We start from the raw sequence: 11709 nt of genomic DNA on the forward strand, positions 1-11709 counted from the left end.
TTTCATCTTCAATGTTTGCTTTTGGCAAGAAAGTTCTGCTGTCTCACGTGTTGTCCCTACACATATTCAAAGTACTCATGGAAGTATTATTTGAGATTCCCAATTTTGAGCATAGGTTTTCTTCATCCTGCTTGGGGTTTGCCACCTTCTTTCCACAAGATGTGATGCTCCCTCCTCCTTTTGTTCTGTTTTAACGTGTCATCTATGATTGCCTGCACAAAAAATTGTTGTTCTTTGGGACCTAGTGTAAAAAATAAAGTAAACATTTTTCATTGTAAAATGAGTTATGCTATTATCATGGAGTTGCATTATACTATGTACAGCCTTTTTACTCCTTGAATAGCGATTTGAACTACAGTCCTGTTTATTACTTGTTCTTAGTTCCTTACTGTTTTGTGTCAGGAAACAAGTCCATTGGTTTGGAGGCATTAATGAGCTACCTACAGAAGAAGCCCAGTGAGATGTTGCATGTTGGAGACCGGTTTACCATCAGTGGCAATGACTCAGCAACTAGGTCCAAGTGTCCTATACTGTGAGTGTAGTCGTTTCCTGGATTCTCAGATTGATAAACTCTGGATTTTCTGCTTCATATACCCAGATGAGTAGTTGAACCAGTCACATGCAGGTGTCAGAAGCACATACTAGCCAACTGGGAATAATCTTGATTTAAAGGCTGCTTGCTGTTTACATTGTAGTGTGTCCCTGTGCCAATCTGCATCTCAGAGTTTTCAGCAATGCATTCTTCTTCTTTGTTAGTGAAGACATCACTGTTTAGCAGTGTTCATTTTTGGAAAGGAAGGTTGATAAATTAAACAAAATCTAACCAAACATTTGTAGCAAATATTATTATCATTCCTCCCCTCTACCAACCTCCCGATCTTGTTTGAGTGTTGAACTTGTTTGGACTTACATAGGAGGGAGCTTATACACCAAAGACCTGCTGTTACAAGGGTATGGAGCCACCTATCAAGTGTGCAAAGGGAAGCCAAAATTGGAAGGCCCCATAAATATAGAGAGATGTCATGTTTACCCCTGTGAGATTCCTTGTTGAGTTAGCAAAGTCATCCTCTTCTCTCAAACCCGTGAGACACCTGTGACATTTTTTGATTGGATATAGTTTTAAGTACTAGACAAGCTGGCAGGCCACAGAGAGAGAGAGAGAGAGAGAGTGTGTGTGTGTGTGTGTGTGTGCGTGCGTGCGTGTGTGAATTAAGCGCAGTTTCTTTTTCTGATGTGTCAACTTCAATGTTGAGTGAGTGAACCAGATGGGTTGCTAACCCAGAAGAAACGGCTTTCTATGCTCGGATGTTACTGCAAGATATGCAGTTAGCACAGTTAACTCCTTACTTGGAGTAGACTACTCCACCTCTGAGGTAGGCTGCATAACTTTTAACATTGTGTGAGATATTTCCATCACAAGGTCCACCTCTAACATTTTCACATTTCTCATTCTTAGGATAGAACATCCATGGGCGGCCATGCAGGTCTGCAATGTTCCCTAAAGTTTCTGGTATTCATTGTCAGAGCTGGTTCATTATAGGGAGTAGGTGCCCATCGGGGATGTGCGCGCGAGTCTAGAAAATTGCCGAGTCATTTATTTGTTGCTATGTAATAAAGTTGGCATCTGATGATATAAGGGGCATTCCATCCTCTCAAACGTATGTGGGTCTTGTTCCCCCTTCAATTTATTGAATGAGCCCAGATCTTTTATGCGTTATTGTCAGTGTTCTTGTGCGCAGGCATAACAAATCTTGACGAAGTTCCATGTTCAGTCTTATCACACGTACACGTGTGACATTCCTGGTTATGAATACAAAAGCATTGGAGGATGGTGTCAGGTGTGCTCAACCCAACTGGATCAAGTGTGAATGCGCATGTCCTAGCTATAGTACTAATAAGCCTCTTCTACAAATAAGCAGATTATATTATTTCACATAATTAAGGGAGGAACCTTTGTATATTTGTTACATTACTTGTCAACAATAATGCATGTATGCGGGCATTGTAAGTATTCACAAAGCTTGGTAGTTTGAAATAGAGTTAATGTTGTGTAAATGACAAAAAAGACGAGGGCTAGTACATTGAGGTAATATATTTTCTTTTTTTATGTGATTAGGGCAAAAGTAATGCATATTAGGGCATTCTCAAACTTGAGTCATGAAAGTTTTATCTAATTTGAAGAGTTTATGTCTATAATGGGAGATCATGTAACATTTGCAAACATAGTAAGTTTGGTAAGAGGATTATAGTAAACCCATAAAGTAGGTTGGTGAAGGGTTACTCTTCATATCAATTTTGTGGTAGGCGATTATATTTGTTTGATAATGTAGATAGCTTTGTTTAGAGGTTTTATATTTGTAACCAATGTTTCCTTTATGTTAAGACGTTCCCTTGTACATAAGGTGATTTTATTGCCCTGATTTTACTTTTGCCACTTTTCAAGAGTGGTTGTTGAAGAGATTTGTTATTGTATAATTATTTAGGATGTTATGAATGTCTTTCAATTTGAGCCTCCAAACTTCGAAATGCTTGGTTCTTGAAGTGGATAACTTTTTTAATGCATAACATCTTCATAATTTCAATATTTAATCATTGTCTTTAGGTCTTATCCTTGGTAAATTTGTCTCTTTGGATTTTCTAGGGAACATATTAGTCGTGTTTCAACCATTTTATGTTATATTCTTTGGCCATATATTAAACACTTGAATTGTTAGTCTTGTAACATCAACAAATGCATTCACAATATCTTGTTATACCAATCTGTGTATTGAGACTTTAAGGCTACCATAAACTATATGTTCTTGCTTTTGTAAGTTAAAATTACTTGAAACTTGAATAATTTATGATTCCATTACATATGTGAGTTTTGATAGTTAGCCATGTATTTAAGGTTTTTCCCTTGCTATTTAGTGTTGCAATGAGCAATATCCAAGAGGAATTATTGCAGGCTTGTTGATTGGAAAAAGCTTTTCTAGGTTACCTTGTAGGTGGTCAAGTATGTTTAGTACTACATTTTTGTTGTTGACTACATAACCAACTTGACCATATAAACATGTATGCATGTATATGTGCATTTATACACATGTACATACACATCATTTTGTACACATATATTTAACAAGGAAACCCATTTCCATTTGGAGAAATCACATATAAGAATATAAATGGAACAAATGGAAAGTATTTCTTTTTTCAATGGTTTGAAGGTAATGATAGAAGAAGAGAGAACGGAGTTTTGTAAGAGGAGATTGTATTTCATATTGATTGTGGATGATTTTAAAATCATGGTGCAAGCCATTTCAATCACACTTGGGTTATTTCTCTCTAATATGTCATTTTCTTAAGGTGTGTTTGTGTTTGTGTTTGTGTTTGGGGATACCATAATCTATACGAAATCTACTCAGCTCATTAGGAATAAATTATCTCTTATTTGATTGTAATATCTTTAGTTTTTAGCTTGATCTCTTCTTCTCAAAGAGTAATCAATTGGTAATCTTGGGACTGTGAGATGTAGCCCACAAACACCTATCTTTGAAAAGTCGCTTAAAATTATCATGTAGTGTCTTTGGGATGTGGACTAAGGCATCACAGCCAAAAACCTTGAAATAAGAAACATCAAGCTTAGATCCAAAATACAACTCATATGGTGTCATACCAACAAGGGATTAAATTAAGAATGTGAGTTTCAATAGCCATAGCCTCAGCCCAAAGGCGCTCAGAGGTCTATCTGTGCCATGTATGACAATGGCTCCATGGATATGTTCGTAATCGCAAGAAGTTTAAAGATTACTAAATATACTTGGTTGGATACATAAGTAATGATGTTGTGGATAAGGCTCAATGGAGGGAGATTGATGGATATGATATTGTTCTTTCAAGGTTTTTAACCACAACTCTTACATGAAGTTTTCTACTTTTTACTGTTGTTTTTTACCCATGCTTCTTGATTTTTTTACACATGCCTATCATGCTGTCTTTGGGATGTGAACATAAACATCACATTAAAAACCTTGAAATAATAAACATCAAGCTTAGATCCAAAACACGTCTCAAGTGCTATATTAACAAGGAACAAATTAGGGGATCGATTAAGGATGTGGATTGCAATAGCCATAGCCTCAACCCAAAGACATTAGGGTGTTTGTCTATGCCATGCATGATGATGGCTACATGGATATGTTGGTAATCATGAGAAGTTTAAAGATTATTAAATATACTTAGTTTGAAACATAAGCAATGGTGTTCTTAACAACGAGGCTCAATGGAGAGAGATTGATGGATATGCTATTATTCTTTCAAGATCTTCAACCACACAACTTGCATGAAATTTTCTACTTTTTACTATTGTTTTTCACATATGATTATTTCTTTCAAATCCACAAGGGAAAAGAAACGAATTTGAAAAAAGTAAGAATATTTCTCTTTGTTTTCTATGTACTCTATGCATGGGAAAAAATGTTATGGGTTGCTTGATTCAAGGGATGCTACTATGATAGGTTCCCTTGGATTTATAATATAAGCCTTCAATTAGTCTCTCACACTTCCATCGTAGAGAGAGAGGAAAAGAGAGAAAGTTGAAATGAAGAACAAAGAAGCTTACACACTCTCTTATGTGCGTACACTACAATCACTCTTATGTCTTTGTATGTAGTGGAGAAACATTTAGAATAAGTAACCCTACAAAGCTTGTATGCACAAGAGTAAAGCTCTAACTCATTCTTTTAAATTTAAGTACATAATAAGAAATAAGTCCTCAAAGATTGCATACACAAGAATGAGATTTATTTCATGATTTCAATGTTTATTATTGAGTTACATAAGTATCCTTGATCTTGTACTCATAAATCATATTACAATGCATATAGATCTTCACAACTTGTGTGCATGATTTTTAGTGGCATATAGGGCTTAAGGAGAAGTGGATAGTTTGATAAATGTGGTCATTGATTGATGGTGATAAAGAATGTGATGAAGTTTACACATGTTATGGGAATTGCTTGTCATGCATGTGGATGGTGATAAAGAATGTGATTCAAAGATGGATCTAATTAAATTCCCTAGGTATACTTCACATTTGAGGATCCACTTGTTGTAAGGGTTGTTTTATACAATGGATTTAAGAGTGATTGTTTTTTTGAGATGGCTTGAGAGTATCTTGTCATGGATGTACCTAGATATGTTTTGGGGAAAGGTTGAGGGGGATATTGATGGAGCTAACTTGTCAATGTCAATTAGCATTGTTAACTTTAGGGCCTTAGGTGCACTAAAGTAGATGTGGTGCAATTTTATCATTTTCTTTCTCTTTTTTTAAACAAAAATTTTGGACTTAAGATTGAGGATTGGATGATGGTGGTGGAGGAAGAGATTTGTACAATAGTGAACATGGATTTATGATTGAAGAGATAAAACTAGAGGATTGGTGAGTGAAATAAGTGGTGGTGTAAAAGAAGAAATTTTTCTATGTTGTATTAAAATCAAGGAAGTTGGTGAAATTATCTACAAAGGCATTGTAAAATGACACAAGGTCTTATTGTCTTGCTTATGTTAGTCTATCATCTATTATATGTGAGCTCTTCTTAGAAATTAACGAATACAGAGAAGCATTGACAATTTAGGTACATTTTTTTTATTTGTCAATTTTATGTCCATTCTTAGGCTAGTTTCTACTTTCCACAATTTGCCTAAACTTGCTAGACATTGACATTGTCATTTAGGATTTTTTTAAAGGTCTTTTTTCTAGTATTTTTCTTCTATTAGTAGCACTAAATGCAAGTTGGCCAGCTTTTCTGGCACCTATTGGTGCAAATCAATTACATTTAGGCAGTTATAGCTAGCCCCCCCCCCCCCCCCCAACACTTGGCAAATACACACTCTTCAATCTTACCTCTCCATTGTATCAGCATTCTTCTTCAATCAATGCAAAATTCTTCCTTCATCTTCTACTCTCTCTCTCTCTCTCTCTCTCTCTCTCTCTCTCTCTCTCTTTGTGCTTTTCTATGTGTTTGTGTTTCTCTTCCATTATGCACTCTCACATGGTATTATTGCCTAACCAAGGACATCGTTTGGAGATTTGTTATAGAAGAGCAAGTTTTCATTGCAAAGGAGCAACCCAGATCTTCAAAATGCAGATTTTTAATCTACATTTACTACGCTCACATCCCGTATAGGTGGTCTAGAGCCTAGTTGACCCTTCTTGAGACCAAGCAACATCATCCAAGTCTAGGTGACCTTGTCTAATCATCAAGTGGCTCCAACTTTCTACAATTTGTAACAAACGCAAATTACATTTTGGCACCGGCAAGTTCCTAGTACAAACACTAGCTCTATGGCATAGTTGACAACCTCTTGGTGTAGGTGACCCCTTTTGGTGGCAGGCAATAGTCTTTCTTTGATAAACACAACTTTCTAGGTGATTGCAACGTCAAAGATGTCTTACCAATTCATGAGTCTTGATGAATCAAAGGAGAATCTTCTTTCAAATACTCTTTTAAACAATGCGACTATCGCAATCATAGTTGGTGAGAGGAGTCCCCCGTTTGTACCCATCCCCCTTCTATTCATCTATCACATAAGACCGTCTATAAAGATGTCGTCCTTGACACCCTCAATGCAAGTGCCTATCTTACCTTCATTACCCAGAGAAGACAAACTCAATGGTTTGAACTATTTATTATGGTCATGTAAGGTGAAGTGCATACTCGACACCTTCAATCTTTGGGCTCTTGTTTCATATTCCATCCCTCGTCCTAAGGAGAAGCCAAGAGATGGTACTTCTATGAACCGAGCAGACTTGAGGGATCAACTCAACTCTCAAGTTTGATCCTTTCTCTTTATGAGTTTCTAGGTTCTATCCTTGTGCATGTTCGTAGGTTGAAGACCGCAAGGAAAGTGTGGAAGAAGCTTGCGTCTTCATATCAGTACAAAATGTTTGCCCACAAAATTTCCCTTGAGAAGTTACAAATGCTCAATCTTAATGATTCCTCCTCTATGAAGGAGCACATAATGAAGATGGGGAATATGAGAGATGAGCTTGTTTCTCTTGGTCAAATGAGATCCTTTGAAGACATGGTTATGATCCTTCTGACTCAACTGCCATCTACTTGATTTGATATCTTCTATATCAACATTATCACCTTGGACCCTTGAGGCACTCTTATGGAAGGGGCTTTCACTGCTTGTCTTAGATCATGACAAGTGACCTGAGGACTCGTAATGCACTCGGTTTAGGCTGGTGGTGTTGGCTCCACCAAGGCATTTACCATAGCTACTAGAGTGAAGAAGAAGAAAGTGCAAACCAAGGACAAGAAGAATGAGAAGAAGGAGAAGAAGCCTTAGTGCCCGCACTATGGGAAGAACACTCATTTTGAAGAGAGGGATTAGCAAAAGTATTCCCATTTGAAGCTAAAGGAGAAGGATTCGAAGGATACAAAGACCGCCTCAGTGATGATAGAGTTTGTCTTTGTGCATGTGTTTATTGCAAAGGATGTAGCTATTGCTTCTTCTATTCAAGAGAAGCTTTCACTCGCTGAAAATGGGGCCTCTTCTCACATGACCTACAAATAGTATTGGCTTTAGGATTTGAGTGCTAGAGGGGGCACAGTCACCATTGGTGACAACTCTACTATTCTCATTCGAGGAGTGGGAACTATTCCTTTATTATCGGATAGTGTTATGGGAGCTCATGCTCAACCCCCAAGACCCATGGACCACTTATTGTTCAAGCATTTCAAGCGAGCTTTTTAGTAATCATTAATTTTATATTTAGAATCCATATAGTTGTTGCATTTATTTCATTATCATGATCACAAGTCCACAATCCTAGTTGCAAGCTCAAGCAACGTTATGCCTCCTCCTTCGAGCTCCATCCTCCATAGCCGTGCACAGTTTAAGAGAAGAGAAGAGAAGAGAAGAAGTGAGGAGAAGATGGAGAGCTTCTCCACCACGGTCCCTCGCCCTCACACACTCACTCCCTCACACTCACACTTCCTCTCTCAAGCACAAGCACACACAAGTAAAAAGAATAGAAGAGAAGAGAAGAAAATAGGAAAAACAAGCCACTTTAGCCATATACCAAAGAATGAGCTTCTCATTCACTTTTTGAGTTTATATACAAGTCCTAAATCCCTCGGGTACCCATCCCCTTTTTACCTAATCGGGCATCTTGCCAAGGTCATCTTTCCCTATTCCGTTCTAGTTGTCTTATCCCTTCACCTATGCCCATCTAGATTTTACAATTTGCACAATAGGGTGCATGGCGCTCTCTTTACCAAATTTTAGTGACGCCTTTGCATTTTAAAATGTGCCTTCACCTTCGACTTGACCTTTGGCGCTTTTGGCCTTTCATCTCTTATTCATTTTTCGACGGGCTGCCTTTTTTCGCATTATTTCTTATTTTGAGTTTTCTTTTTTTTGTCTCACATCAGGGTTAACATTACCCCCTCCTAGTCAAGTGTCTCTCCCATGGCACTTACGTGTCTTGGTTGGTGAGGTTCGTCGATGTGAAGGGTGATCGTGTGAGTTGATGATGGGGCCTTGTGGAGGTTGGTCATGGGAAAAAATCTTGTCAATTGATAGGGATGGTGGGGGTTAAAGGGATATCGAGTGTATGGCAAGGTCTCTGATATCGCTGGTTAGGGGCATTCGAAGGGAGCTACAGGGAGAAGCAAAGTGCACGGCCTAAGGGGTGTGTCTACCTTACTATGCAGTGCATTGTATTCGTACTAGTGAAACTGGGAGTTGGGTTCAACCACAGGCAAAAAGCTGGGTGTTGTCCCACACTTGAGAACCCAGTTCATGTTGTGGGGAGGTGCAGTGGATGCAGCTTAGAAAGACATGTCTAACCATAGACAAGGTTGACCTCCCTACGTATTCTCTACCCTTGATGTGCCCTAAGTGTGAAGTGGGGAATCAAAATGGGCTAGGGGATTAGGGACGGAGCCAGTGGACCGAAGCCATTGAGCGCACCTAACTTGAGAACCCTTAGGTGCATTAATCATAGCACTCATGAGTTTCTTTCTTACTTTTGCTTGTAATTTTCTTTTCTGTTGTCTTGTTCTTGTCATCCTAGATGTGCCTTCTCCATCTTAGTTGGCACTTGTAGCCCTTCACTGTTCTAAGCACTTCCATGACCTTATTCTCCTAGTAGTTAGGAGCCTCCATTCCACATAAGGTGGGATTCTTCTCTCTTTCGATCACCCACCTATCTCCCAACCTTCTTCCTACGTTAATCACCTCTTCCACCACCTTGTTTAATAACACACTGCTCAATGTAGTGGGGAATTGAAAATTAAAGTCAAAGGGGTCGCGGCCATTCTCTTTTTGTTCCCATACTATAAGTTATACATTCCAGTCTACTAGGAAACAGTCTTCTCGTGGAGAGATGGAAGCTTTTGGGACCAGTGTTGCTTGAGCTTTCAACCTCGTCCATGCTTGGTCCAGCATGTTTGTTCTCTTCCTTTTGATCTCTGCTTTTCTTTCGGCAGTGGTATCTACCTCCTATGGTACTTCAAGCCGTGGAGAGGGGGATTGTGGGACTAATTCCTCATCGTGTTGCCCCATTTCAAGGCTTGGACCTGCTTCTTTTATTGGCCTTTCCATCTCCTCTCCCCTGTGCTCTTATGGCTCTGCTTCCTTGGCCCTGCTACTTGTGCTTGGATGTGCAGCATGTATCTCAAAGCCTTGCGGGTGAACTCTAGTTTTCTCGTTAATGATTCAACAACCTCCTCCTCTTCAGATTGTATGGCATCTAAGAGAGTGTTGAGGAAGGCAGGTTGTTGGGCTTCCAAACTTATTTGCGTGGCCTTTGCCCTATTTTTTGCTAGCACCTTGTTACCTTCTGCAATGGCTAGTCGGATCGCTAAGTCTCTCACCCTTCCCATAACGCATCTTTCTCCGCTTTTTCTAGCTCGGTCATAGTCGTCTTCTTTTCCTCCTTTGCTCTCTCTAGTTGGGACAAGAGTTCCTTAACATAGTCGTCTTCTTTTCCTCCTTTGCTCTCTCCAGTTGGGACAAGAGTTCCTTAACATAATCGTCGTAGTTTGTAGATGACGGCAGTGCTACAGGGATAGTCATCATGGACTCTTCTATCCTCTATCTCTTAGGATCTTGTCGTGATTCCGCATCTACAGGCTGCCGGTCTTTTTGTGCCCATCACTGGGGTTCCTCCACTTGCACCTTGAGTTATCTCTTTATTTGACCAAAAACTACACCCAAGCCATAAGGTTACTAGCATCTACTGTGGTAGAAGTGCCTTGGGTGGGTGCCGAGACTGGGGTGGTAGGCACTAGGATAGGTGGAATGGGGTAAATCAAACCCTTGCCCTTGTCTTCTACTACTAGGGGTGGCATGATTTCCAATACTTGGGAGCTTATCCCCGGGCGTCTTTCTCCATGCGGACTCATAGCAACCAACTCCTCCTCTCTGGAGGGCTACTCCACTGATATGCGGATGGCCATGGCTATGTCTTCTTCTTCTCTCCTTTTGAGCTCCTCCACCTCTTTGTCTACTTTTCTCTTTCTTTCTTCTTATGCCTCCTTGTATTCCCTTTGGGCCTTGAGGTAGGTAGTCGGCCCTTTCTTTCTTCCTTCTCTCCTCTTCTGCTCTCCTTTGGGGGGTCCCCTTCTTCGACTTCCTAGCCCTTCCATGGCTAGATCACAACTGCTTTCGCCCTTCTTCGTAACTCATGGTTCTTTCGTTGGACTATTCCTACTCGTGGTGGAGAGGGAACCCATCGTCTAGTGTTTTGCCAACTCCTTCGTCATCTTGTGCCTCCCCCAATGCCTCTCTGATGATGGCTGTCAAGACCCCTCCGAATCCAATGGTCAAGGCCTTCGACGACAACTTCTTCCTTGCTTTGGAGGCTGTGGACTCTCCACCCATGGGTCTTCCATCCTCTATAGCCAATGCCTTAGCTGAAGTTTCGACGGTCTTCCCCATGAAGCCGTTCAAGTTTACTTCATTAAAGGATTTGGCTGTGATGCTTTCCAACATTAGCACATTGATTTTGCTCATCAATGTGTTGTACCTTTGGCTAGAAAACAAGGCATGCACCATTTTGGCCTATAGCTGGACTTTCGAGCCAAGGATGTCAGCCAAGCTGATGCCATCATTGGTGTGGACTAGTACTTTGTCCATTCCCAACATATTGTACACGTCCCTTTTCGGTCGTCTTTCAACTTTGTTGGCCAGGCCCAACGCTCTCTCCACCAGCTCCAAGGTCAACTCCACTTCTACTTGGTGGGCAACCTCTTCTTGTTGCGCAATCATGGTGTCGTTGTTCCTGTTGAAGGTACAGAGGAACTCCGTGCACTTTTTGTAATCCACGGTCTGGCCAACCTTCTCTACATACTTCTTCAACTTGCATTGGTTCATGATTTGCCTTATGGCCTGCTCCTCCCCATGACTACGTCCTCCAAATTCAGGATGTGCCTGAACTTGAATTGGTTGTAGGCCCTCGTCTCCACTGAGAGGCCATACCTTGCTTACTCTTCCTTTGCAAATGGTAACTTGCTAGCTTTCTCCTATCCTACCATTATAGGTGCCTGTCATGAAACCTTTTTCACTATCAATATTCTTCATGTAATTTTGCTAAAAGACACATCAAAATTTGAGAAAATGCTTATGGAAACTAAAATGCTTAACCATAGAAAGGGAATTTTCCTTTGAACAGTTTATGCATTCCTCAAAAAATATATGACCCTTTTCCTCAAT

At 40.0% G+C, this 11709-nt stretch overlaps 1 protein-coding gene across 6 annotated transcripts in view; it reads left to right on the forward strand.

Annotated features, from left to right (window-relative positions):
* Positions 1 to 2113, forward strand: part of LOC148022995 (IMP-specific 5'-nucleotidase 1-like) — a 112036-nt gene extending 109923 nt beyond the window's left edge. The window contains exons 7-9 of one of the 6 annotated variants that reach the window (XM_087695957.1): positions 403 to 532; positions 1266 to 1373; positions 1462 to 2113. In XM_087695957.1, coding sequence (XP_087552083.1) covers positions 403 to 532; positions 1266 to 1356 — 221 coding nt within the window. In that variant the 3' untranslated portion in view covers positions 1357 to 1373; positions 1462 to 2113. Of the gene's footprint in view, positions 1 to 402; positions 539 to 914; positions 1228 to 1265; positions 1374 to 1456 lie in introns of those variants that run through there. The other 5 variants (XM_087695956.1, XM_087695959.1, XM_087695955.1 and 2 more) reach the window with 5 other exon arrangements.
* Positions 2114 to 11709: the final 9596 nt, after the last annotated feature.

This window comes from Lygodium microphyllum, chromosome 16, assembly GCF_053477565.2.
Source record: "Lygodium microphyllum isolate KBCC chromosome 16, Lygodium_microphyllum_v1.1.10, whole genome shotgun sequence".
Classification (NCBI taxonomy): Eukaryota; Viridiplantae; Streptophyta; class Polypodiopsida; order Schizaeales; family Lygodiaceae; genus Lygodium; species Lygodium microphyllum.